Here is a 27,953-nt window from a genome sequence, read left to right as displayed (position 1 = left end):
CATGTAACGCCCTGAAAGAAAATGTAATGAAAATGATTTATAGATGGTATATGACCCCAGTCAAACTTGCTAAAATTTACCACCTGTCTGATAATAAGTGTTGGAAATGTAAAGAGTGTGAGGGAACGTTCTTCCACCTCTGGTGGACTTGCCCTAAAGTGAAGGCGTTCTGGGAAATGATTTATAATGAACTGAAAAAGGTATTTAAATATACCTTCACTAAGAAACCAGAGGCTTTCCTTTTGGGTATTGTCGGCCAAGGGGTGGCAAAGAAGGACCAGACATTTTTTATGTATGCAACAACAGCAGCAAGGATACTTCTCGCAAAACACTGGAAAACTCAAGATCTACCCACACTGGAAGAATGGCAGATACAACTGATAGACTACATGGAACTGGCTGAAATGACCGGCAGAATCCGTGACCTGGGAGAAGAGAGGATTGAGGAGGATTGGAAGAAATTTAAGAACTATTTACAAAAACATTGTAATTTGAGTGAATGCTAAATAAGATGCTAGACTAAAACAACTGAGCACCACTAAATTTAGAAGTTTTATAAGAAATTAAGTAAGACTGTGAAAATTTAGCTCCTTTTGAGAATTATATGATTATGAAATATAGAAGGGATATAAGATTTTAAATAAGATGATAAATTGCTGACAAAATGTTTTAACGATGAAAATGGGAGCGGGAGATGTGAGGAAGTCCAAAGAAAATGTGAAAATATGTTAAGATCGATGTTACATTGTTTATTATGTCTATTTTTATTGTAAAATTTAATAAATTGCTTTAAAAAAAAAAAAAGAGATATCTTAAATTCTGAGAATTAGAGATATCTAAATACTGTTAGTATCAGAAAATACAAAAGACACACCGATACAAAGGAAATGAGTAGAAAGAGGTATATTTAAACAGAAATAATAGCAAAAATGATGGTAATGGTGATGATGCTAGGGTCTATAAAAGAGAGAACAACATTAAAGTAGGAAAGAGAGGAGAAAAGAAAGGGGGAAATAAGAGAAAAAGGAAAGGAAAGGAAGGAAGGAAGGAAGGAAGGAAGGAAGGAAGGAAGGAAGGAAGGAGAGGGGAAAGAGAAATATGGGGAAGAGAGGAATGTGTGTTTGTTTAAAATGCAGATGAAAGCTGTTCGGAAGGCAGATCACTGAAGATAGGTCACAAGAGGAGATGTTATCTACAACCTTTTCATTCCTGTAGCTTATGAAAAGGGCCCTTTTTCAGCGGCAGCTAAAAAAGCCAATGCAATTCTGGGCTGCATCAATAGGAGTATAGCATCTAGATCAAGGGAAGTAATAGTGCCACTGTATTCTGCTCTGGTCAGACCTCACCTGGAGTACTGTGTCCAGTTCTGGGCACCACAGTTCAAGAAGGACACTGACCAACTGGAACGTGTCCAGAGAAGGGCAACCAAAATGGTCAAAGGCCTGGAAACGATGCCTTATGAGGAACGGCTAAGGGAGCTGGGCATGTTTAGCCTGGAGAAGAGGAGGTTAAGGGGTGATATGATAGCCATGTTCAAATATATAAAAGGATGTCACATAGAGGGAGAAAGGTTGTTTTCTGCTGCTCCAGAGAAGCGGACACGGAGCAATGGATCCAAACTACAAGAAAGAAGATTCCACCTAAACATTAGGAAGAACTTCCTGACAGTAAGAGCTGTTCGACAGTGGAATTTGCTGCCAAGAAGCGTGGTGGAGTCTCCTTCTTTGGAGGTCTTTAAGCAGAGGCTTGACAACCATATGTCAGGAGTGCTCTGATGGTGTTTCCTACTTGGCAGGGGGTTGGACTCGATGGCCCTTGTGGTCTCTTCCAACTCTATGATTCTATGATTCTATGATTCTAAGAGCTTGTTCTTGTTCTCTTAGTGGCTTCTGATTTCTGTTCAACAAAAGGCCAAACTTCCAGAATATTAGGATATCACCACTCTTGCTAGCCATTATTCCCTTCAGGTCCAGGAGACACTTGTGGGTACAAAGGACATCTGGGTGACCCAAAAAGCAGGAGCCGTTGCCCGATGTCTCCTGGAAAATATTTCATAAAGGATGCACAAAGAGATCTGAGGTTCTGGTTTGAATCAACACTGTAACCAAATAAGCACAAAAAGTAGAGAATACATATTTATTTTAAAAAAATAACAACAGCGTAGTAAGAACCCTGTTACCATATAGGAATAAAAGATCGTAGAAGAAAGTCACTTAAGAATTTGGGAACATTTGGGAAAATACATCCACAGAAAATAGCAAATCTGATTTAGTCTAAGCTAGTGTATTTTAATAGAGAGTGTGGCTCTGTCCCTTCTCCAACCTCCCAGAAAAGCCCCCGAGAGCCGCGCTCCCTTTAAAGAGCCACACAGAGCGTGTGTGCGGCTCTTGGGGGCTTTTCCCTGAGGAGGGAGAAGGGCAGCCCGTCAGTGACGGGCTGCTCTTCTCCCTCCTTGGGGAAAAGCCTGCTCGTGGGAAAAGCGGCTCGTGAAAGGGAGCGCTGAGCAGAGCCTGGCATGCATACAAGCTCTGGTCAACGCTCCCTTTAAAGAATATTTCCCCCCCCCTTGCATTTCTCCTCTAAGAACTAGGTGCATCTTATGGAGCAAAAAATATGGTAATAGCATAGCTGTCAACGTTTCCTCTTTTTAAAGGGAAATTCCCTTATTCCAAATAGGATTCCTCACAAGAAAAGGGAAAGTTGACAGCTATGATTAATAGGCTTAATGGCTCTCATATTGGAGGGAAGGTAGCCATCCTGACTGTATAAAAAGAAAGAAAATACTGATAAGCTACAAAACTGCCAGTGCAAACTTGAATGGCCCCATGGATACAAGCAGGTTCCAGGTTCCCCTGATTTTTGGGAAGAGCATGTTTGTGACATGCTAATTTTTGATTACTTTGTGCCTCATTAGGATTAGGTTGTTTCCAGCTCAGTTTTATCATAAAGCCCAGAAAGGAACACATTCATTTAAAGTACCTGTTTACTGACAATGTAGGTGTGGCTAGACTGGAAGGGGCATCTGGCTGACTCCCACAGAGTTCCTTAAAAAGATTGCATCAATATGAAATAAGAGCTTTGTGTTATAATATAGAAATATAGGATTTCTGGGAAAGCTTTCTATTTCCATACTTTCCTGCTCCTCACTGGAACAGTCCTTCCCAGTTGGAATCCTTGGGCACGTTTCCTTGGCCCATAAATCTGTCCAAGCCTTCTTCTTCCATAGGTCACCTGCTGGTGCATTCCTCCTTGGCTTTTGATCACTCTGGCATTATGAGGGCTTTTCTGAGTATATATTTCTTCTTTGCACATTTGGGTTAGACTACTGCCTAGGCTAAACCATACAGAGGTGTGAGAACAGTGCAATGGTTGGGCAAGCCACTTCTTTCTGGTCTGAAAGAAGCAGCAAAAGGAGGCATTTGTACTGCTTCTGGCAGAAGGGGTGCAGATTCTGACAGGGTCCTAAGTACTACCCCCTTCTTCCCAAAGCCAATAAGCACTACTAAGTAGTCCTAACATAAATCATGAAGCAAAGAGAAGGACACCTGAAGATAGACAGTTTGGTGCAGAATGTCCTCCGAGCTTTCTGTGCTGTGTGGCTAAAAAATACCTTAGGTGGTGGGAAATGAGGGTGGGAAATGCTCTGTCCCTCACCAGTTAAACATAAGGTTGGATATAATGCTGGATCAGGGCAATCACCCCTCAAGTCCAGCATCTCAACAGATCCCTGTGGGATCCCTGTGGGAATGAGCTGGCTTCAATTCAAGACAATGTGGCTAAGGACAGTCATCAGCTTAGTCAAAGTATCTCTACCTGTCCCAACAATCTGACACAATTAGAACAAGGAGGGGCAAAGTTCTAGGAAATTATTTAATCAGCTCTCAGTAATGATCTTGGAGTCATTGTATTCTATTCAGTGCCTACCAGTGTGTCCCTGGCACCTTTCAACAGCCCTGAGCTATGTCTAGCTTTACCAGCTGAGCAGTCACCTGAGCAGTACCTTGAGGCTTTCATTGCACTTTTATTAGTGGCCTGGAAGAACAGAAAAAGTATATTGTTTATTCTAATTCAGTAAGACCCAACACCAAGTAAGTGCAAAAACAGAGGCATTGGCTCAGAAGACACCTTTATCCATCAAGGACCCAGCAACTTCCCATAGGCCTTGGATGTGATAGCATTAGCTGTCTGCATACATATTTGTAGCTAATAAGGTCTGCAGTCAGGGACTGAAGAATATGGTTGCCAGTTTCAGCCATTGTGGGAGGCAATTTAAAGTAAACTTTTGCTTCTGTCATCAGCATTACCTATGGACTGCTTCTTTGGCTATAACAAAACAGGACTGACATATAATGGCTATGACAGAATAAGTTGTGACTTCAATGAACATACCTGTGTTGCCAGTGCTCTGAGTACAAATATAAGTAAGATTTGCCTGATTATTTTTTTTTGTCTTTTTCTGTTGCATTAGATCCAGGTTAAGATAATTGAACTTTAAGGGTTCTCCTAGCATATAGAAGTCTATTTCTGGGGCAACTCACCTATGAAAAAGGTGAGGTAAGGAAGCTGTGGCGCTTCAGCTGTAGATGAATTAGAACTCCCATCAGCTTCAGCTAGCCTGGCCACCAGTCAGGAATGATGGGAGATGTAGTCCAGCAACATCTGGAGGATCACAGTTTCCCAGTCCTGAAGTAAGCAGTCACTTGCATATGAAAATAGGGAATTTAACAGACTTGATCACAACCAGTGGCTGAATTTGGGTGCTTATCTCCAAGCTTAGAGAACTTGATTTGCATTAACTAGAAATCCCTTTTGACCCAAACCAATTTACCCCAGTTTAGTTTAGGTTATCAAACTAGACAATAAGCCTGGAATATACAGCGGTACCTCTGGATGCAAATGGGATCCGTTCCGGAGCCCCGTTTGCATCCAGAGCAGAAGGCAACCTGTGTCTGCGTGTCTGTGCAGGTTGTGATTCGCCGCTTCTGCACATGCGTGTGACGTCATTTTGAGCATCTGAGTGTGTGCGAGTGGTGAAACCCGAAAGTAACACATTCCTTTACTTCCGGGTCGCCGTGGAGCACAACCCGAAAATGCTCAACCTGAAGCAACTTCAACCTGAGGTATGACTGTAATCTCAATATCCCCTTTGACATAAATTACATTAAAATTGAGAGTCCTTTCACAGAAACTATTCAAAAGCTGAGCAACTGGGATGGGAAATGAAGGTGGTTCACACCTTCATGGCTCCTTATCCCCCTTCAAGTAATTTTGAAATAATTCTCAGTTATAAAACGATGAGGAAGGAAACAACAGAAAGGAAGTATTCCTGTTGTTCGCTTCTTAAAATGGGCTTCAGTTACCCAGTTTGATTCAAAGTTCATCCACCCTGATGAACTTTGGTTCCTACTTCAACCATTGGTTAAGGCTGATATGATCCCCTTGCTTGTTCCTGATTCACCTACACCTTCTACCCAGGAGGGTGTGGGTGCCATTTTGTGGTTCGCCTCAGGTGCCAAAATGCATTGGGGCAATTCTGGGTGGGATGGTGGTGCTCACTTGACCATCTGTTCCAACATCACTGCTACATTTTTGGAGGCAGAGCGGCAAGGGGGCAGTGAGGCTGGTGCAATGCAATGTCTTGCCAAGTGTCTTGCGTTGGGAACAACAGGTCAGGGAAGCATTTTCCCCAACCTACAAACTGTTACGATCAACTAGCAGGGAGAGTGCAGTGCATGTCAGATGCATTATCAGATGCATAGAGGAAGTCTTCGTGCTACAAATTGACCTGAAATGAAGTTCTGCATACATTCCATTGCCCAATTTAATAATATTTTCCACATTGTTACTTTGAAAAGGTCCTGATTCAGGCAACACAGAAAATTACAAATTACAAAATTAGGAGCAATAGACCTGAATATTTTTCCAAGACCTAAATATTTCTTTCAAATTCTTTTTCATAGTGAAACCGAGAGTGCAACTTTCAAGTAAATGCACGTCATCCAACGATTGTTTCTCAGGCAGTTACAGCTTCACTGCAGCAGATGGCAATTTTTTTGCAATAAAGATGCAATGCTGCAACACTGAAATGTGTAACAATGCAACTCTCAGCCGTAAGTTTCTGCATCATTTTAGAATCATTAATGTTATGTATTGAAGTTCTCACCCTGGTCACCAGAGGTATTGTGTATATAGTTTTCACTCAGGTCCACGTCAGTTAATTTAGGCGGGAAACCCTGGGGTGTTGTTATTACAATGTTGACAGCTGGCTGCCTATAAAAGCAGGCCGGCTGAGCTGTTCAGTTCAGTTCAGTTCAGTTCCAGCTTACTTATAAAGAACTACTTGCAGAAATCTCTGTGTCGTCTGCTATGTCAACCCACTACTTAATAATTAACATGTTAGGGCTGTGCACTGGATTTGGCCAAGGCCTGGATCCTTAGTCAATCAGCAGTACTCAGAGGACCTGTGCCTCATTCAAATGGGGTGAGACAGCCTCAGATGACTACAGGTTGGGTTGAACAACAAAGGACTATAAGCGGCTCTGAAAGGGTGGAGGGTCAGGCAGGACGGAGAGGCATGCATGAGGAGAAAGTGTGAAAAAGAGGGACCTACTAGGCAGCTTTGTCTCTTCCTGAGAAGGGATGGCTTGCCTTTCCAGCCAGGCCTCTCCTTCTTCTTGCCCCTCAAAGCAGCTGCATGCAGGATTAGATCCTCCTTCTGATAGGTGGGAAGATTGTATTTTGATTTTTAAGGGGAAGGGTCAGGGCTGCCTGGGAGTGGGCCTCAGCCAATAGAATGGCTGGGGCAGGTTCCACAGGGGGGGATGTATTGGGCTCAGTAGTGGCGCCCACCCTGTGGAACACCCTCCCTTCAGATGTGAAGGAAATAAGCAGCTATCCTATCTTGAAAAGACATCTGAAGGCAGTCCTGTTCAGGGAAGTTTTTAATATTTAATGCTGTACTGTTTTTAACACTTGATTGGGAGCCGCCCAGATTGTCTGTGGAAACTCAGCCAGATGGGCGGGGTATAAATAACAAATTATTATTATTATTATTATTATTATTATTATTATTATTATTATATAAGATCTGATCCTGCACAGTTCCACTGCCCCTTCAATCCATATTCTTGCTGGATGTTAAGATATGTGCCTTACAACCCAACTATTATATCCTATTATATCCTCCGAAATGACCCTCGAGCTGATTCTGGTTAGTCTTTTAATGGGAAAAATAAGCATTATCTAACACAGAGATACAAAAACAGACAAAACCATTAACATGCTCACTATACTTTGATTTTTTTTCCAAATTTTTCTTATTCGTTTTCCAAATTTATAACAAACATAAAAAGAAAACATCAAAAAACAAGCAAGCAAACAAACATATATCCTAACTGTAAAAATTCCGCTTTGGTTATCATTGTTGGTTGACTTCCTCAAATCCCCCTGGCTGAGTTTCCATATACATCATTGTAGCAGTTTTCCAAAACTAGTTTCACATAAACTTACTTAGTCCATTAACACCTTTCTTTCTTTTCATTTGGGCTTTTAACCTTAGTATTCTATAACATCACATGCTGTAACAGCGGAGTAAAGTTCCCAGTGGAAGCAAGCAATTTCATCCTCAAAATGCTTTGGAAACAAGTCACAGCACTGACAAGTCACAAGCACACTCCTTGCCTCCCAATGACAGGCCCTCCCCATTTTCACCTTAGAGCTTTCCTTTTCTCACCCAGCCTCTCATCCTGGGATATGTCCACTTCTCCACCAGGTTGAGATTCCCCCCCAAGTCTTGCAGCACATTAAGGCTTTTATTTTATATTTAAAGCTTGAACCAATGCTTTCATACCATCACACGGTTGTGATATCTTAGCATTGTCTTATCTCTCTCTCTCTCTCTCGCTCTCTCTCTCTCTCTCTCTCTTTTTCAGTGTGAGGGGGTTGCCTAAATAATGAAACATTGAAAATAAATGGGGAGGAAAAATGCCACATCTTGTTAAAACTGATTACACACATATTACTGTACTCCAGTCCTTAGAAATTCTGTTAGAATAAGCAGATACAAATGACACAGTGATACAAAGGAAATTAGTAGAAAGGGGTATATATAAAATTAATAGCAATAATGATGGTAATGATGATGATATTAGGGTGTGTAAAAGAGAGAACACCATAAAAGTAGGAAAGGGAGGAGAGAGAAAGGGGAAATATGAGAAAGAGAGGGAGAAAGGGAGAGGGGGAGAGAGAAGATGGGGAAGAGAGGAATTTTTTTTTGGTATTAAGGGGCTTACTGGCTCTAATACTTGAGAGAAGATAGCTGTCATGACTACAGTAAAAACAAAACATACTGAAAAGCTACAAATCTGACAGTGCAAACTTGAATGGCCTGATGGATGCAAGCACGTTCCAGGTTCACCTGATTTCTGGGAAGAGCAAATGTGTGACATGCTAATTGTTGATTACTTTGTGCCTCATTAGGATTAGGTTGTTTCCAGCTCAGTTTTACCATAAAGCCCGAGGGAGGAACACATTTATTTAAAGTACCTGTTTACTGACAGTGTAGGTTGTTGCGTTCGCAAAGTAAAGGAAGGATTGAACTCTGATTAATAAGGGTACACACAGAGGCTTGAACCAGCAAGACTCTGGGAAGGGTGCGTATAATCCTGTATCTCTGTACTTGTCTGTGTCTGCAGCCCCCTGGCCCAGGTAGTTTTTATTCACAATTTTTTTTTACGAGTGTTCGTAAGAACCAATCAGATTTCTTCTGAGCATTCAAACAAACCTCAAGTGGGGACAAAGTTAAACTATAAACACTAGCTATCCATGCATACTTTTGGGGTAAATGAATGAATACTACAAAGGAGAGCATCTGGCAACCCAGGAGGTAATAAACAAGCAATACATATGATAAGAAGGATGGCCAGGAGAACAGTGACCATTATCCCCTTAATGTGAGATCTGTTTCCTGGCCCTAAGATTAACAATCAGAAAACTACAAAGACGAAACTGCCCAGTCTTTGAGGACATAGGACGCCTGCCTGTCTAAGTGTGTACGTGATTTGTGAAGAGCAAGGAGAAATGGGCAGCAAGGGCAAAAGGGCATGAAAAGGGCACAAATGTAGAATCTTATGGGATTTAATCAGAAATTATTGTCAATATATCAAACCCAGTCAACACAATGCTTTCATCATGGACACGATGGCTTGATGTATATTTTATAATTCCTCATGGTAATCCCATCTGATCCCTACAGTAGGTGTGGTTGGACTGGAAGAGGCACCTGTCTGACTCCCATAGAGTTCCTTAAAAACATTGGATCCAATATGAAAAGAAGAGCTTTGGGTTACAATATAAAAATATAGGATTTCTGGGAAAGCATGCACTCTCTATTTCCATAATTTCCTGCTCCTCACTGGACCAGTCCTTTCCAGTTGGAATCGTTGGGCACCTTTCCTTGGCCCATAAATCCCTCCAAGTCAGCATCTTTTTCCATAGGTTCGTACCTCCTTTGCTTTTGATCACTCTGGCATTATGTGGGCCTTCCTGAGTTTATGATTCTCCTTTGCACAGTTGCTTTCAACTAATGTCCAGGCTAAACAATACAGAGGTGTGGGAGCATTGCAATGGTTGGGCAAGCCCCTTGTTTTAACCAAGCTAAGGTACCTGAAAATACAAAGATTGTTAGGCCCAGCCAGTCTCTTCCACCACCTGTTCTGACTCTTTTATCATTTCACTTAGTTGACAGATGTGTTCTGTCAAATCTTTGCTTGCCTGTTGTTTTCCATTAAAAAACAACAACACTGATGCTTTATATAAGGAAATACCATTATTCCCCATCCCAAACTATTGATTTGAAGGATAAACATTTTAGAACCAGCTTTATAATAATAATAATAATAATAATAATAATAATAATAATAAATAATAAATTTTATTTATATCCCGCCCTCCCCAGCCGAAGCCGGGCTCAGGGCGGCTAACAACAATAAAACAGCACAAAAGTACAGCACAAACAACACTCTAAAATCCTTCATTATAAAATTAATTAATTCAAGCCACTGGCAAGCATTGGGAGGGAGTCAGGCTGTGCCCTGGCCAAAGGCCTGGTGGAACAGCTCTGTCTTGCAGGCCCTGCGGAAAGATGTCAAGTCCCGCAGGGCCCTGGTCTCTTGTGACAGAGTGTTCCACCAGATCGGAGCCACGGCCGAAAAAGCCCTGGCTCTAGTTGAGGCCAGCCTAACTTCTCTGTGGCCTGGGACCTTCAAGATGTTTTTATTTGAAGACCGTAAGTTTCTCTGTGGGGCATACCAGGAGAGGCGGTCCCGTAGGTACGAGGGTTCTAGGCTGTATAGGGCTTTAAAGGTTAAAACCAGCACCTTAAACCTGATCCTGTACTCCACCGGGAGCCAGTGCAGCTGGTATAGCACCGGGTGAATGTGATCTCTCAGCGAAGACCCCGTAAGGAGTCTCGCTGCAGCATTCTGCACCCGCTGGAGTTTCTGGGTCAGTCTCAAGGGCAGCCCCACGTAGAGCGAGTTACAATAATCCAGTCTGGAGGTGACCGTCACGTGGATCACAGTGGCTAGGTCAGGGCGAGAGAGGTGAGGAGCCAACTGCTTAGCTTGGCGGAGATGGAAAAATGCCGCCTTTGTTGTAGCTGCAATCTGCGCCTCAATGGAAAGGGAGGTGTTGAAGATTACACCCAAACTCTTAACGTACGGTGCTGGCACTAATTGTGCCCCCGCAAGAGATGGGAGTTGCCCCCCCAATCCCATATCGTCCCGTCCCAGCCACAGGACCTCTGTCGTTAAAGGATTTAGCTTCAACCGGCTCCCACGTAACCATCCAGCCACAGCTTCCAAACATCTGGTCAGTGTGTCTGGGGCCGAGTCAGGATGGCCATCCATCAACAGATAGAGTTGGGTGTCATCAGCATACTGATGGCAACCCAGCCCAAAACTCCGGACAAGCTGGGCAAAGGGGCGCATAAAGATGTTGAAAAGCATCGGGGAGAGTATCACATTTTTTTTATATATTTTATTTGCCACAATCATTTATATTTATCATAATAAACATAATGAAGTACACAAATACAGCACTCTTTTCTCTGTGTCCTGCATCCCATTTCACAAGGAGGAGGTTTATGCTGAAACATAATTACCCGTCAATGTGAGATTTGTGAAGCATTATAATAGTATTTCTATTGGAAAAGAGCACTATTGCTCCAATTCCAACTCTTTCCCCAAAAAATCTATTGTTCAACATCCTTGGAAAGTGAAATCACTCCTATGAACAAAATCTGGAAAAGAAAAAAAGAAATATTCACATTAGTCATTTATTAAGGCCTTGGAGTTTGTGGTTCTGGTGGTGAATAATAATAATAATAATAATAATAATAATAATAATAATATACCCCGCCCATCTGGCTAGGTTTCCCCAGCCATTCTGGGCAGCTCCCAACAGAATATTAAAACAAAATAAAACATCAAACATTAAAAACTTCCCTAAACAGGGCTGCCTTCAGATGTCTTCTAAAAGTCTGACATCTGATGGGAGGGCATTGCACAGGGTGGGCTCTGCTACTGAGAAGCCCCTCTGCCTGGTTCCCTGTAACCTCACTTCTCACAGGGAGGGAACCACCAGAAGGCCCTCAGAGCTGGACCTCAGTGTCCGGGCTGGACGATGGGGGTGGAGATGCTTCTTCAGGTATACTGGGCTGAGGCTGTTTTGGGCTTTAAAGGTCAGCACCAACACTTTGACTAGTGCTCAAAAACATATTGAGAGCCAAAGTATGTCTTTCAGGACCAATGTTATGTGGTCTAGGTGGCCACTGCCAGCCACCAGTCTAGCTGCCGCATTCTGGATTAGTTGTAGTGTCTGAGTCAGCTTCAAAGGTAGCCCCATGTTGAGTGCATTGACTTAATTTTATAAAGTGTATACTTTTTGTTTCTTTTTAAGTATACTATGCTATAATGATTTTTATAGTTTCCAGATCAAGAGAACTAATGGTACTGCTCTCAAGAGAACTAATGGTACTGCTCTATTCTGACTTTCTCATTCCACACCTGGAATGCTGTGTCCAGTTTCGGTCCCTGCAATCTAAGAAAGATATTTAGAAGCTGGACCGTGTGCAGAGGAGGGAACCTAAAATGATAAAGAGTCTGGAAACCAAGCTTTATGTGGAATGGATGAGGGAGTTGGATAGACTTAGCCTCGAAAGGACGAAACTGAGAGGACTCCTTTTCAAAACCTTAGCCATTGGACTGTGACAATTGATTCTGCCCTGTCCTCAGTGCTATTCAACATTTACATGAAACTCTTGGAACAGGAAATGCCACACCAACTCAGTGAAGGTTGATTTCTTAGATTGACTTTAAGATACAGGTGAGGACAAAATAGATTGCAAATAAAATTTCATTTGGCAGCAAACTTTGTGTGTGTTTGTGGGTGGGTGTTTCTAAGAGAGAGGATTCTTAAAGAGTGACTGTATTGGTAGGAATCAAGAGTGTGAGGCAGGGGAGACAGAGGGAAGTGCCAGAGAAACCAAAACTCCTAAGTATACACTGAAGAAGTTGCAATAAAGAACTACACACACTTATCTATGCTGGGCTCTATGCAGGGCTGCCCTTGAAGCTGACCCAGAAACTCCAGCAGGTGCAGAATGTCGCTGCAAGGCTCCTTACAGGGTCCTTGCCACAGGACCACATTCATCCAGTGCTTACCAGCTGCACTGACTCCCGGTGGAGTACATGGTCAGGTTTAAGGTGCTGGTTTTGACCTTTAAAGCCCTATGCGGCCTAGAACCCTCATGGGACTGCCTCTCCTGGTATGCTCCGCGGAGGACCTTAAGGTCCATAAATAACAACACTTTGGAGGTCCGAGCCTCAAGGAGGTTAGATTGGTCTCAACTAGGACAGGGCCTTTTCAGCACTGGCCCCCGACTTGGTGGAACGCTCTGTCACAAGAGAACAGGGCCCTGCGGGATTTGACATCTTTCTGCAGGGCCTGCAAGATGGAACTGTTCCGCCTGGCTTGGCTTGGACTCACTCTGAACCCTTATGTGGGCTTTGGTATATAAATTTTTCCTTGGATTTTGCTGGCCCCATGTAGGAACAACATAGGTAGCTGGCTTGGGCGAATATCTGATGTTTCCTCCCTTTGTGGTCTTGATTTATGGGCTACTACTAAAATGAAGCTGCATTTTAAGTTGTATCAAGTCATATTTTAATTAACTTTTTGTTGTTGTCCCCCCCCCCCCATTATTTTTTATTGTAATTTATATTTGGTGTTAGACGCCCTGAGCCTGGCCCTGGCCAGGAAGGGCAGGGTATAAATGAATTATTATTATTATTATTATTATTATTATTATTATTACAGTGGTACCTCGGGTTAAGTACTTAATTCATTCCGGAGGTCCGTTCTTAACCTGAAATTGTTCTTAACCTGAAGCACCACTTTAGCTAATGGGGCCTCCTGCTGCTGCCGCGCCACCGGAACACAATTTCTGTTCTCATCCTGAAGCAAAGTTCTTAACCTGAGGTACTATTTCTGGGTTAGCAGAGTCTGTAACCTGAAGCGTATGCAACCTGAAGCGTATGTAACCCGAAGTACTACTGTATTATTATTATTATTATTATTAGGGAGTAAGACCCGTTGAAATCAGTGGCATTTACATCTATGTAGACAGATATAGAATTGCACTGTAATCCCTTTGAAATAAATGGTTTCTACTTCCAACAACAGTGCATAGGAGTGTGCTGAAATCCCTATGCTACCTCCAATTTTTCCAGCCAAATATATTTATTGGTGAGGGATGGGGTGGAAACTTGAGAAGCATCTTTGCCTATGAAGGAAGGAGTTGCATTGCTAAGTAGGCATAACATAAATAATGAAGCAAAGAGAAGCACACCTCAAGATAGACAGCATAAAGCAGAATGTCCTCTGTGCCTTCTGTGCTGTGTGGCTAAAAAACGCCTTTGTTGGTGGTATGAGCGGGAAATGAGGCTACTGCTCTGCGTCCAAGAGCAATAGAAAGAGAAGAAGGAGATACTTAAAAGCCTCCTGTTAGGGCTCACATATCATTAAGAGCAAAAAAAGGGCACAGCCAGAGCCACTGCTAGTCTGCCAGATGGGGAAAGAGGCATGAGGGCCCAGGGTCACTGCTGCCACACCCGCACAGTTGGAGTGGGTTACTCAGGGCTGTCTTTACCCGGGGGTGCAAGGGGTGCAGGGCACCCGGGTGCCGAATTCTGGGGGGCGCCAGGCGCCTGCCGCTGAAGCTGCCTAAGCTCTTAACTATTTATCTCAGGGATGTCCAACCGGTCAACCGCAAACTGGTCATGCCGGTCTATTTTTCGGAAGAGCTGCAGAATCAATGTATCTGGTAGCACCCCTTAGTGGTGTCTTCCATTTTCGCATGATCACAAAAACGGAAGATGGAGCTATTGCTGCCGCTTTTTATTTTTCCATGTTAGCGGTTTTTGCTGTTCCCCTCTGTAAAACTTAGACTTGCGCCCCTTAAAAAAAGCTCAACACCTTCTAGCTCACCCCTCAATTTTTTTTGGGGGGGGGTGCTGGGCGAATTTTTGCACCCTGGTGGAACATATGCTAAAGACGGCCCTGGGGCTACTGCCCTCCTGTCATGATAGTCCTGCACCCATGGATATCTGAACAGCTGCTCCAAGAAGGATTCTTCTGTACTTCGGGGTTCTTCTTATCTTTTGAAAATGGAAGATGGGATTTGAAGCAGGTATAAACAACTAGCTGGGTTCAATTCAAGACAATGTGGCTAAGGACAGTCATCACCAAACAGATCAGCTGAGTCAAAGTATCTTTCCCTGTCCCAACAATCTGACACAATTAGAACAAGGAGTGTCGGTGTTCTGTAAGATAATTTAATTAGCTCTCAGTAATGATCTTGGAGTCATTGTATTCCATTCAGTGCCTACCAGTGCATCCCTGGCACCTTTCAGCAGCCCTGAGCTATGTCTAGCTTTGCCAGCTGATCAGTCACCTGAGCAGTACCTTGAGGCTTTCATTGCACTTTGATTAGTGGCCTGGAAGATCAGAAGAGAGCAGAAAAAGAATATTGCTCTTTTGAACTCAGTAAGACCCCACATCAAATAAAAGGAAAGACAGAGGCACTGGCTCAGAATATACCTTTATCCATCAAGGACCCAGCAACTTCACATAGACCTTGGATGTGATAGTATTAACAGTCTGTAGCAAATAAGGGCTACAGTTTGGCACTGAAGAATATGTTTGGCAGTGTTAGCCGTTGTGGGAAGAGATTTAGGATTACAGTGGTACCTCGGGTTAAGTACTTAATTCGTTCCGGAGGTCTGTACCTAACCTGAAACTGTTCTTAACCTGAAGCACCACTTTAGCTAATGGGGCCTCCTGTTGTTGCTGCGCCGCCGCAGCACGATTTCTGTTCTTATCCTGAAGCAAAGTTCTTAACCTGAAGCACTATTTCTGGGTTAGCGGAGTGTGTAACCTGAAGCGTATGCAACCTGAAGCGTATGTAACCCGAGGTACCACTGTATTATCACAAGCCATTCAAGCACACAGTCCTTGAAGCAGAACAACCATAGCACTAAATTAGTTGTTCTGCTTTAATGATGGACACAGTCATATGATCTCAATAGACTTTTCAGTCTTCTTAGAACAAGTTACTGTCCATTGTCCTGCAGTATCCCTACCAGGGAGAGTTGACACCTTCCCTTCTGCCCTGTACCAATATTTGCTGCAGCTGCCTCATTTGCAAACAGACAATCATCTGTATTCTCAATATCCAAAACCTTTTAGGATTCTTTAAGGAGTTCCTGCTTTAAAATTGCTATGTAGATACAGTGATACCTCGGGTTACATGTGCTTCAGGTTACATACGCTTCAGGTTACAGACTCCGCTAACTCAGAAATAGACCAAGATTGTATATTTTCAGAGAGGCTACACCATAATTGATGACATGAAAATCTTCAGAGAGATTCAGAAAGAAAGGAAAGTTCACACTTCCTCCCCCCGCGTCATGTAAAGGTCGTTCATCTCAGAGAGTAATGGTGGCTTTGTCCCATGGACAGTCCTGAATCCACGTTGTTTCTAGATCATATTTTCATCAAATATTACTTGCTGCTGCCCCACCAAAACTCTAAGGTCCTAGGGTGGATTCCATTAATATAACTCAGAGATACAAATACTGACAAAAGCATTAACATGTTTGCTATCCTTTTGATTTTGGCATCTCCTGATCACAACATGCTGGCTGGAAATGGTCTGCAGTGCCCAGCCTGATTCTCCAAAGGAAAGTAAAAGTGAGAAGACTGTCAACTGCCTTGAGAATGAGACCCAGCTGATTTTAAAGGAGGTTTTTCTACAAGTAAGGTTGCTACTCAGAAAGGGGGGAAAGGTCTAATCATTGGCTAGGTCACACAGATTCCCTCCTGCTCTCCTGCTCCCACTTCCTACCCCTTCCTTTCCCTTTCAAAAGTGAGAGGGGCCACATCTCTCACTGGCCACACTCTGCACCTTTCCTTAGTGTTCTGCCTGCCTGGATTTTGTCCTTAAACTCTCATAATGCCACTTGCTTCTCCAGAAGGAGGATTCAGAGCAAGATGTGTATATAAAATACCCTTCTGAACAAAAGTAAAAAGTGCATTCATGGCTTCACCCCAGTTGCATTTGGATCTCTCCACCACTGGGATGCAGTCCAGGACAAAATGTGTTCCCCCTGCTCAAATAGCATAATTTTAAGAATAAGGAATGTTATATATTTCCTTAAATTTATATATATTATTCCCAAATGTTATTCCCTTGATATTATTTTCCTCTCTGATTTTCTTATTTAGGACTTCCATTACTAAAATGAATATTAACGGAGAGAACGGACACCCCTGTCTCGTCACTTTATTAATTTCACATTTTTCTGATCTATTCCCATTTATTATAATTTTTGCCATTTGTTTGGTATAGATAGCCTGGATTCTGTTACAGAACAGATCTTTAAACTCCATATGTTGCAACATAGTTGTCATAAATCTTCAGGCGATGTTATCGAATGCTTTCTCCACGTCGACCACCATTAAAATTGCTGGTTTGTCAATTCGTAGTTCCAAATATTCCAACACATTTCTAATATTTCTGATGTTATTCTGAATCATGCTGCTGGGGAGAATATATATATATATATATATTGCGGGCATTTGCAGATGACCTTATCATCACAACCGAAAATCCCAGATAAAAAAAATTCTTCCAGTAGCACCTTTAAGACCAACTAAGTTAGTTCTTGGTATGAGCTTTCGTGTGCAAGCACACTTCTTCAGATACAAAATCCCAGAGAGAGTCTTATTAAAACCTTGGAAATAATTAACAACTTTGGGAAGGTATTGGGGTTTAAACTGAACAAATCCAATACAAAATTAATGGCAAAAAATCTCTCCCAATTGGAAAAAGATGAAATTGAAAGGATAACACATCTAAAAGTCTGCCAAAAATTAAAATTGTTGGGAATATGGTTAACACAAAAAATATTAATCTTTATGAAGATGATTACATCAAGGCATGGTCTAAAGTTAAAAGGAATATGGAAATTTGGAGTAAATTAAAATTATCTTTTGTGGGACATATTTCGGCTGTTAAATTAAATATTTTACCAAATATGCTTTTTTTTTGTTTCAAGCCATTCCAGTTATATGGAAAACAAGCTGCATAGAAAACTGGCAGAGGGAAATATCTAAATTCATTTGGTGTGGAAACAGACCAATAATAAAGCACACACTTCTTAGTGACCTTAAAGAAAGGGTGTTTTTTTGGCATGTCTGACCTAAAATTATATTATGAAACAGTCTGCTTTTCTTGGATAACAGACTAGGGTCATCTTAAAAATAACAAGCTATTATATTTAGAAGGGCATAACAACCGTTTCAGTTGGCATGAATATTTAAAATTATGATTATCAGCTCTCGGGCTGGCTGGAATATCATCAACTCTGCGAGACATTTAAATAGGATGAGAAGAATTGATTTGCTATCGAACCCTCTAAATTTGAGAAGGAAATAGTGAATAATAATATGAAAATAATATCAAAGGTGTACCGACTCCTCCTTGACTGGTTAAGGCAGTTATGATTAGATGGGATCAAGATATTGGACACCCTATAATGCTGAATGAGTGGGAAAACCTCTGGAAAAAAACTATGAAGTGTACGTGTCAGGGAACTGACATCGGAGCTAGAGGCGGAGGGAAGGCTCTCAAATGATGCTGGAGAAGGGCCCAGCAGGGAGAGAGGCAGCTCAGCAGATGGGGAAGCTATTCAGCGCAACACCAGGAATAAGGAGGGGCAGATGGGGGAATCGGCGAGAGGGCTCCCAGACTCTTCACTGGACACCAGCGGGGAGAACATGGGTCCTCCGCTACCCATGCCCTCCCTGCGCAGAAGACTTCCGCGCAGAGAGAGTAGGAGGAGACTGGGTGTCAAACAACTTTTATGTTGGAAAAGGTTTAAGAAACGCCCACTGATGGATTCTGCTAGCGACTGAGGCAGCCATGAAGTGAAGGGCTGTCCAGACTGAAAGGTTTAACAAGGCAACAAAGCCAGGAGAGGCGGCAACTTATGCACGAGCAACCCATACTCTTTACAGTATGGCATGTTATAACACTAAAGAAAACATGTTAAATATGCAATAGAGGTGGTATCTAACCCCATCATAGCTCTCAAAGATGTAGAAAAACATATCACGGCCAAGACAGGAGGATCAGTTTTAATGGATATGCCTCCATTGCATCCCTGTGACCCACAGCCCATTCCATTTGAATCTGATATCCAAGCTTTCTTTGAAGGAGAGTCTCCATCACCGTTATTCGGCCCAGACACTGAGATATAGCTCTGAGGGCCTTCTGGCAGTTCTCTCAATTTGAGAAGTGAGTTTAGAAGGAACCAGGCAGAGAAACTTTTTGGTAGTGGTGCCCACACTGTGGAATGACCTCCCAACCTTTAGAATACAAGTTCTCCTACCTGGGCAGTTATCTTTCCATAAGGGTCAACATTGATGCCAAAATCCAGCATTGTCTGAGCTCTGCAAGTGCAGCTTTCTCCTGATTGAAGTGTAGAGTGTTTGAGGAGCAGAACATTCGCAGGGAAACCAAAATGCTTGTTTACAAACCATTGTACTACCAACCTTACTGTATGCTTGTGCAACATGGACCACTTACAAATGCTATCTCCAAGTTCTTGAAAGATTCCATCAACGGTGTCTCCACAAAATCTTACACATCACTTGGGAAGACAGGCGAAACAATATCAGTGTACTGGATGGAGCAAAGATCACCAGTGTTGAAGCAATGATTCTTCAACATCAGCTTTGTTGGACTGCTCATGTTGTGGGGATGCCTGATTATCGTCTTCCAAAGCAATTACTCTATTCCAAACTTAAAAATGGAAAGTGTAATGCTGGTGGTCAACAAAAGAGGTTAAAAGATGGTTTCAAGGCAAATCTTAAAAAAAATGTAGTATAAACACAGACAACTAGGAAATACTGGCCTGCGAGCGCTCCAGTTGGAGAACAGCCTTTACCAAAGGTGTCATGGGCTTTGAAGACACTCAAACTGAGGACATAATGGAGAAACGTGCTAAGAGGAAGGCATGCTTGGCAAATCCACACCGTGATCAACTCCTGCCCGGGAACCAATGTCCCCACAGTGGAAGGACGTGTGGGTCCAGAATTGGCCTCCACAGTCACTTACGGACTCATTGTTAAAACCGTGTTTATAGAAGACAATCTTACAAGGCTTCAAGTGATCACCAAAGAAGAAGAAGAAGAATGTTTCTGTATATACTTGAAGCCACCCAGAGCGGCAGGGGTGACCCAGTCAGATGGGTGGGGTAAAAATATTATTATTATTATTATTATTATTATTATTATTATTATTAGGACTAAATCTGAGAGGTGTCTATTAACAAGTAATGAGATTATAGAGAAATAATTTAGACAATTCCAACAGTGAGCTTTGAATTTTAATATGTCCCTCTTTATCTTTGTCATGAACAAACAATCCCTATTTCCAGACCTCACTGAACTATTTGTTCCCAAGTGTTGCCTCCGACATGAATCCATGGCCTATAAATCTCTCCAGGCAAGCCTCTACCTGCATCAATTCATTTGATGATTCTTCTCTGCTCTGAGTCTCCTAATCTTTCTAGAATGATGAAGGCACTCCTGAAAGCATGCCTCCTCTTGGCCCTGCTTTCTCCAGGTAAGATGGGGAACATTAAATTACCTTTAGAGGACACTGAAGAGAACTTGCTGCTTGGGAGGGAAGGGGAGTTGGGAGTGTAGATCAACACCATAGAGAGCAAGGACTGCTGGTTTACCAAGAGGAAGTAGGGGAGAGTCAAGTCACAAGTTTATTTCTATTGAGTTCCAGCAAAACACACAAATCAAGGATCTCCCTCTGTGTGTGTGTGTGTGTGTGTGTGTATGTTTGTGTGTTTATACACACACACACGAGACAGACACATGGTTAGGTGTGGAAACAGATGGGGGATGTGCAAAGGCAAGAGATGGTCAGATGAAAATGTTGGATATGATTTCAAAATGCAGGGAAAGTGCTAAGAAGGTGAACAATCTTTTCTTCAATGGGAGAGGGGGAGAAAATAGGACTTAGAAAATAGGACAGAATAGTAATTCCATTGGAATGGAGAGTAAAAGTTGCTTAGGAAAGGAAAGGGGAGAAAACAAAGTATGGCCATAGCAAGAAGAAATTAAATACATTTTAATAAGAAAAAAACCATCCTCTTGGAACAGATCACAGAAACCCACTGCTGAGGATCCAGTTTTGCTACTACTACTCGTTGATGGTGGAAATCTGGGGAGCTGAATTTAAGAGAGCCAGTTTGCTGCTGTGATGAGAGTGTTAGACAAGGATCCAGGAGGCCAAGGTTTGAATCCCTACTGAGCCACAAAGCTCACTGGGGGATCCTAGACCAGGCACTATCCCTCAGCTTAACCTACCTCACAGGAATCTTCTGAGGATTAAATGGGGAGGGGAAAACCATGTACACAGCCTTGAGCTTGGCTGCAGATAAATAAATTTGAAAAATTTGAAATTGAGAACAAGCGAAACTGATAGATTTGTTCACCCTTGGTCCCGAAACCTGTCCTCACATTGGCCAACCCATTGACTATGGGAAGCACACAATTAGGACCTCAGCAAAGCTGCAACACTCTGTCTTACTGTGGGTTCCAGCAACTTATGTCTGAAATATGCTACTTTTTCTGGTCAATGGCTTCAAGAGCTTTAATTAATGAGTGTTTTACTCATATCATTTCATATTATTCTATTAAAATGCTTATTAAATTGAACCCCTTTTAATTTAAAAGTTTTAATTCACTATCACCTCCTCTTCCGGGTCTCATTAAGCAAATCACAACACCAAACAATAATAATGGTAATGGTAATAATAATCTATGAAGTAATCTTTTGCTCCTGTCCTCAGCATTAGCTAGGAAGTGCAGAACTGCCTATAACAAGACTGGACTGACAACACATGGCTATGTGGAAAGAACTTGTGACTCCAACAAAGATTCCTGTGTTGCTAGTGCTCTGCGAACAAATTTAAGTAAGACTTTGTCTTTTGCTGTTGGATTAGATCCAGGTTAAGATAGGTGAACTTTAAGGGTTCTACTAGCATATAGAAGTCTATGCTGGGGCAACTCACCTATGAAAAAGTGAGGTGAGGAAACTGTGACACTTCAGCTGTAGATGGATTAGAACTTCCATCAGCCTCCGCTAGCCTGGCCACCAGTCAGGGAAGATGGGAGATGTAGTTCAACAACATCTGAAGTAAGGAATGGCTTGCATATGAAAATGGGGAATCTAACATCACCTGATCACAACCAGTGGCCGAATCTGGGGGCTGATCGCCAAGCTTAGAGAACTTGATTTGCATCAACCAGAAATCCCTATAGAGCCAAACCAATGAACTCCAGATTAGTTTTGGTTATCAAACTAGGACAATAAGCCTGGAATATAAACTGAACATCCCCTTTGCCATAAATGACCTTAAAATTGAGAGTCCTTTCACAGATCTATAAAAACTATTCAAAAGCTGTGTAATCGGGATTGGAGTTGAAGATACTTCAAACTTTCATGGCTCCATGGCCTCCCCCCACTCAAGTTATTTTGAAGTAATTCTCAGTGATGAAACAATGAGAAAGGAACCAATATAAAGAAAGTATTCATGTAGTTCGCCTCTAAAAAAGGGATTCAGTTACCCAGCTTGATTCAAAGTGCGCTCCTCCACCCTGATGAACCTCCAACATCACTGCTACATTCTTGGAGGGAGAGAGGCAAGGGGGCAATAAAGTTGGTGCAATGCAATGCCTTGCCAAGTGTCTTGCGTTGGGAACAAGAGTTCAGGGAAGCATTTTCCCCAACCTGCAAACTGTTACAATCAACTAGTAGAGAGAGTGCAGTGTATGTCACATGCATTATCAGATGCATAGAGGCAGCCATGAGTCTTCGTGCTACAATTTTGACCTGAAATGAAGTTCTGCATACATTCCATTGCCAAATTTAATAATAATTTTCCATATTGTCAGTTTGAAATGGTCTTGATTCAGGCAACGTAGAAACCTGGAACCATTACAATGAATGTGCCTTAGAAGCAATAAATCTGCATCCCGCCCCCCGAACTAAATATTTCTTTCAAATTCTTTTTCATAGTGGATCCCCGAGTGCAACTTTCGAATTGGTGCTCATCATCCCACTATTGCTTCTCAGGTGATTACAGCTTCACTGCAGCAGATGGCAAATTCTTTCAGATGAAGAAGCACTGCTGCAACACTGATCTGTGTAACAGTGAAATTCTCAGCCGTAAGTTTCTGCATCATTTTAGAATCCTTTTCTTAAAGGAAATAATGTTTTTATTGGGTTTTCTGCAAGTGTAACAAGCATCACATATAAACAAAAGAGAACAAACACTACATCAAAAAATTAAAGAAGAAAAAGAAAAAAGAAAAAAAAATCTTTTTTAACTGCATATCCTTTCTACTCCAAATTTGTATTTTAACCTCAAGTTTCCTGTACTGTCTCTAAAATTACAAGTGTTTTTAAAAACCTGCCAATGTATTAAGATGCTTACAGTGCTTTTGTAAATATATAATAAACATTTCCCATTCTTTTTAAAATTTCTCATCATCTTGGTTTCTGAGCTTTCCAATTAATTTCACCATTTCAGCATAGTCCATTAACTTGGTCTGCCCGTCTTCTTTGGTAGGGATTGCTTCCTCTTTCCATCTTTGGGCTAGCAATGTCCGGGTGGGCGTTGTAACATACGTCAACAATTTCTTCTGGTCTTTTGGAACCTCTGCTCCTATAATACCTATTTAAAAGGCTGCTGGTTTTTTGTTTTACAAAAGTTACTCTAAATATTTTTTTCATTTCATTATACAGTGGACGCTCGGGTTGCGAACGTGATCTATGCGGGAGGCACGTTCGCAACCCGCAGCGGCGCGTCTGCGCATGTGTGGGTTGCGATTCGGCGCTTCTGCACATGTGCAAAGCGCAATCTAGCGATTCTGCGCATGCGCGACCCCCGAAACCCGGAAGTTACCCGTTCCGGTACTTCTGGGATACAGGGGATCCGTAACCCAAAAAAACGCAACCTGAAGCGTCTGTAACCTGAGGTATGACTGTAGATCATTTCCCAGAAGTTATTAATGACCTTACATTTCCACCACATATGATAAAACGTACCCTCTGTTGTTGGATCTTGTTCTGTATGTTTTTGCTAGCTTAACCAGGGTTAAATACCACTGGTACATAATTTTATTATAATTTTCTTTCGGTTGGGTACATGCTGTAAATTTCATATTTGTTTTCCAAAGCCTTTCCCAGTCTGACATTTGTATATTATGTCCCACATCTTTTGCCCATTTGATCATCACACATTTGACTTGTTCTTCCTTAGTATCCCACTCCAGAAGCAAATTATACATTTTTGACAGCAATTTTGTATTGTTTTCTACAATTGCTCTCTGAAACTTTGACACTTCATAACTAATCCTTTCGTTTCATCATTTTTAAAGGTTTCATTTAACTGAAAATATTGTAGCCAGTCGGTTACTTTTCTAGTGATTTCTTCATAATCTTTTAATTTTAATTGATTATCTGTTTCTGTTAACTGCTCTCTATATGTCAGCCAACCTGTCCTCATATTTACCTTTTTTTAAAAGATACTGCTTGTCACGGGGAAAGCCATCATGGTGTTTTTTGTTCTAGTAAATCTTTATATTTCTCCCAAACTTTAAATATCACATTTCTTATTATATGATTATGAAATCTTCTATGTACTTTGGCCTTATGATACCATAAATACACTTGCCAATAAAATCTATTATCATAACCTTCCAGATCCAGCAGATCAGCTTGTTTTAGAATTATCCACTCCCAGATCCAGCAAATGCAGGATGCTTCATAATATAGTCTTAAATCTGGTAGAGAGAAGCCTCCTCTGTCTTTAACATCTATTAATAATTTATGTTTTATTCTTCGTTTCTTCCCTCTCCAGATATATCTTGAAATATCTCTTTGCTACTCTTTGAAGCAGCTCGCATTGCTTATCACTGAGATTGATTGGAATAAAAACAACACTTTTGGCAAAAAAAAAAAAAACACATCTTGATCACTGGCATTCTGCCTAATATAGACAAATTCATCCTTCCCCAGATTTCTAATTTCCTTTTTTCCTTTCCATAATTTTCATAGTTGTCTTTAAATATATTAATATCCTTAGCTGTCAACCATATTCCCAAATATTTAACTTTTTAAAATATACCTATCTCTGTCTTCTGCTGTATCTCCTTTTTATCTTGCTCTGAAACATTCTTCACTAAGAGTTTAGTCTTATTCTTATGCAATTAAAAACCTAATACCTGTCCGAATTTCTGTATTTTTTCTAATACTTTCAATAGTGAATTTTGGGGGTCATCAACCATTATAACAAGGTTGTCTGCAAATGCTTTCAATTTATATGCTTTATTTCCTACTACTATTCCTCTAATAGTTTTTTCTGCTCTTATGTTTCTCACCAGGACTTCTCATATTAAAATAAACAATAATGGTGATAAGCGACATCCTTGTATTGTCCCTTTCATGATTTTACATTTTTCTGTAATAACATTATTAACAATTAATCTTGCTTGTTGCTCTGAATAAATTGCATCTATTCCTCTTCTAAACCAAATTCCATCTCCTCTAGAACCTTATGCATAAACGACCAAGAGATATTATCAAATGCCTTTTCAGTGTCAATAAACATCAATGCTGCTTGTTTTTTGTTTTTTACTTCCAGGTATTCTGGAGTCCTTAGCATGTTAGGGCTGTGCACTGGATTTGGTGAAGGCCTGGATCCTTAGTATATTAGCAGAGAACCTGAGCCTCATTCAAATGGGGTGAGACAGCCCCACATGGATACAGGTTCAGTTGAGCAGCTCCAGGACTATTAGGACCTCTACACAAGGGGTGTAGAGGCAGGCAGGACAGAGAGGCAGGCATAAGGAGAAATTGTGAAAAAGATGGACCTACTGGGCAGCTGAAAAGGGATGGGTTGTCTTTCCAAAAAGGCCTCTCCTTCTTCCTGCCTCTTGTAGCAGCAACCTACAGGATCAGATCCTCCTTCTGATAGGTGGGAGGATCTGATCCTGCACAGTGCCAGTGCCCCTTGTCCCAGCCATATTTTTACTGGATGTTAAGATGTTGTTACACATCACCCCTATATCCAAGTGATTTGAGATTCTAGGGGTACCAGGCGTGCTTCAACCCAGGGTCTGTGTTTCTTGTGGGACCAACATACACAGCTGACATTTTGGTGCCTTTGTGATTTATTTTTTATTTATAAATAGATACAACCTGAATCCTACAATGAAGGTGTCCACAAAAAGGAGATCTGTCCCTCTCATAGGCACAGTAGCATTCTTGTCTTGGAAGCTTGTCTTTTCCTGAGAACGGTCACATCCCTCATATTCTAATAAAACTTAACCCTATTACACAGGGAGCAGCCCTCATTCCTTTGATGTGTTGCTGTGCTAATCTGATATTTTAATGACCCACTTCTGCAGATAGTCACCTCACAAGTAGATTGCTTCTGACATACATCAAGATAATTTGCTAGAATCAAGAGGTGTCTAACAAGCCAAAATTAAGACCTTGGCCTAGGTTAATTAACTCAGTGGGTAAGTCCCCCCCAAAAAAGACCTGGGCCAAGAATACAAAGTTTAAGAAACCTTTATAACATTCCCTATGCTTTTTAAGCCTGTGAATGATCTATTTCAAACAGAATAATTGGATATCTAGGCTCATGAACAGCTCATGAACAGTTTATGGTCCCTTCAAGTTAATATTCAATTGTTTCAAATATTGACCTTACAACCCACATATCTTATCCGTGTCCTCCTAAATCAGCCTTGAGCTGGTCCTGGTCAGTCTTTTAATTGGCAAAATAAGTGAATTATCACACACAGATACAAAAATAGACAAAACCATTAACATGCTCCATATATTTGTGATCTTGGCAGTTCCTGATCGGAACATGCTGGCTGAAAATGGTCTGCGGTGTCCAGCCTGCTTCTCCAAAGGAAACAAAAAGTGTAAAAGTGAGAAGACCGTCAACTGCCTTGAGAATGAGACCAAGTGTGTGGATTTTAAAGGAGTTTTTACTAGAGGTAACACTGCTAGTCAAACAGGGGGGAAAGGCCTAGTCTTTGGCTGGGTCATAGAGACTCCCTCCTGTTTTCCTTCTACCCCCCCCTTTCCCTTTCATGTTTCTGGAAAAGTGAGAGGGAACACTGGTCTCTCTTACTGGTCCTACTCTGCACCCTTCCTTAGTATTTTGCCTGCCTGGACTGTGTCTTTTATCTTTCATAATGCCACTTGCTTGTACAGAAGGAGGATTAAAAGTGAGATATGCATATAAAATACCCTTCCAAACAAAAGTAAAAAGTGCATTGATTGCTCCACCCCAGTTGCATCTGGATCTCTCCACCAATGAGATGCAGTCCAGGACAAACTATGTCCCTCTTGCTCAAAAAACATATTTATTATGTAAAATGAATGTAATAGATTTCCTTAAATTCTGTGACAATGAGCAGTATCTGGCTAACTCAGACCTTCAGTGCAAGGATTTACAGTTGTGCAACAGAATATCTGGGCTCTTCTGCCTACATGTGCTCTGTTTCCTCCCAAAATCTGCTCCACAGTTGTGGAAACTCCCGGAATGGATTTAGGGGATACACAGGGGGAGGAAAAGAGGGAGGCTATGTTCCTTTCCAAAAGCATACATCATTTTGCCGATGTCATGAGTTAGCTACATTCGTAAAAATATAAAGCGCTTTATATGCGTTATAACATTATGGAATTGATGTTGTGGAGTCCCGTCTTTCACCAATGGGACTTCCATGGATGAAGTTTACAACGTATTAAACTGAATCACTTTTTTGATGTGTCTAGATCCAGTCTTAGATGCATAGCTCCAGATCAACATAGTTTTGAGGAATAATGATGTTTTGAGGGGGGGGGGTTGCCAAATCTCTTACATAAGAGTTATTTTTTTACCCAAACTACTAATGGTGAAAATTATGAAACCCAGCCAGATGGGTGGGTTATAAATAATAAATTAGTAGTAGTAATATTCTTGTATATTCATGTCTGGAAGAAATTATAATATTGTTCAGATTTCTGAAATATACATATTTTAAAATTAACTTATTAAATTCTCATTCACCATCACAGGTAGCATCTTTTAGCCCCTGGATGAAGGACTAATGTCAGCATTTCTTTCCTTTTTTCCAGCTTATTTTATCCACAACGATTTTTCTTTCCAAGGCTGTGGAACAACGGATTTTTGTCGCATCCGAAAAAAAGGAAAGATAGTTGGAGTAGGGAAATATATCCTTTT

The 27,953-nt window shown here is 41.5% G+C and overlaps 1 protein-coding gene and 2 long non-coding RNA genes across 3 annotated transcripts in view; 1 reads left to right on the top strand and 2 right to left on the bottom strand.

Moving 5' to 3' along the window:
* Nucleotides 1-27,953, bottom strand: part of LOC308484548 — a 410,132-nt gene that overhangs the window by 116,578 nt on the left and 265,601 nt on the right. The gene's annotated exons all lie outside the window — the stretch shown is intronic.
* LOC308484537 overlaps nt 1-27,953 on the bottom strand; it is a 174,094-nt gene that overhangs the window by 87,072 nt on the left and 59,069 nt on the right. The gene's annotated exons all lie outside the window — the stretch shown is intronic.
* The window catches only part of LOC308483127 (uncharacterized protein), a gene marked incomplete at its 5' end in the record, with an annotated part of 73,731 nt that overhangs the window by 27,683 nt on the left and 18,095 nt on the right, over nt 1-27,953 (top strand). Inside the window, one exon of the mRNA XM_081016713.1 lies at nt 26,575-26,721. Coding sequence (XP_080872839.1) covers nt 26,575-26,721 — 147 coding nt within the window. The remainder of the gene's footprint in view (nt 1-26,574; nt 26,722-27,953) is intronic.

Source organism: Podarcis pityusensis, assembly GCF_964106645.2.
Source record: "Podarcis pityusensis genome assembly, chromosome: 8".
In the NCBI taxonomy this organism is placed as follows: domain Eukaryota; kingdom Metazoa; phylum Chordata; class Lepidosauria; order Squamata; family Lacertidae; genus Podarcis; species Podarcis pityusensis.
This window is presented reverse-complemented; position numbering and strand designations above follow the sequence as displayed.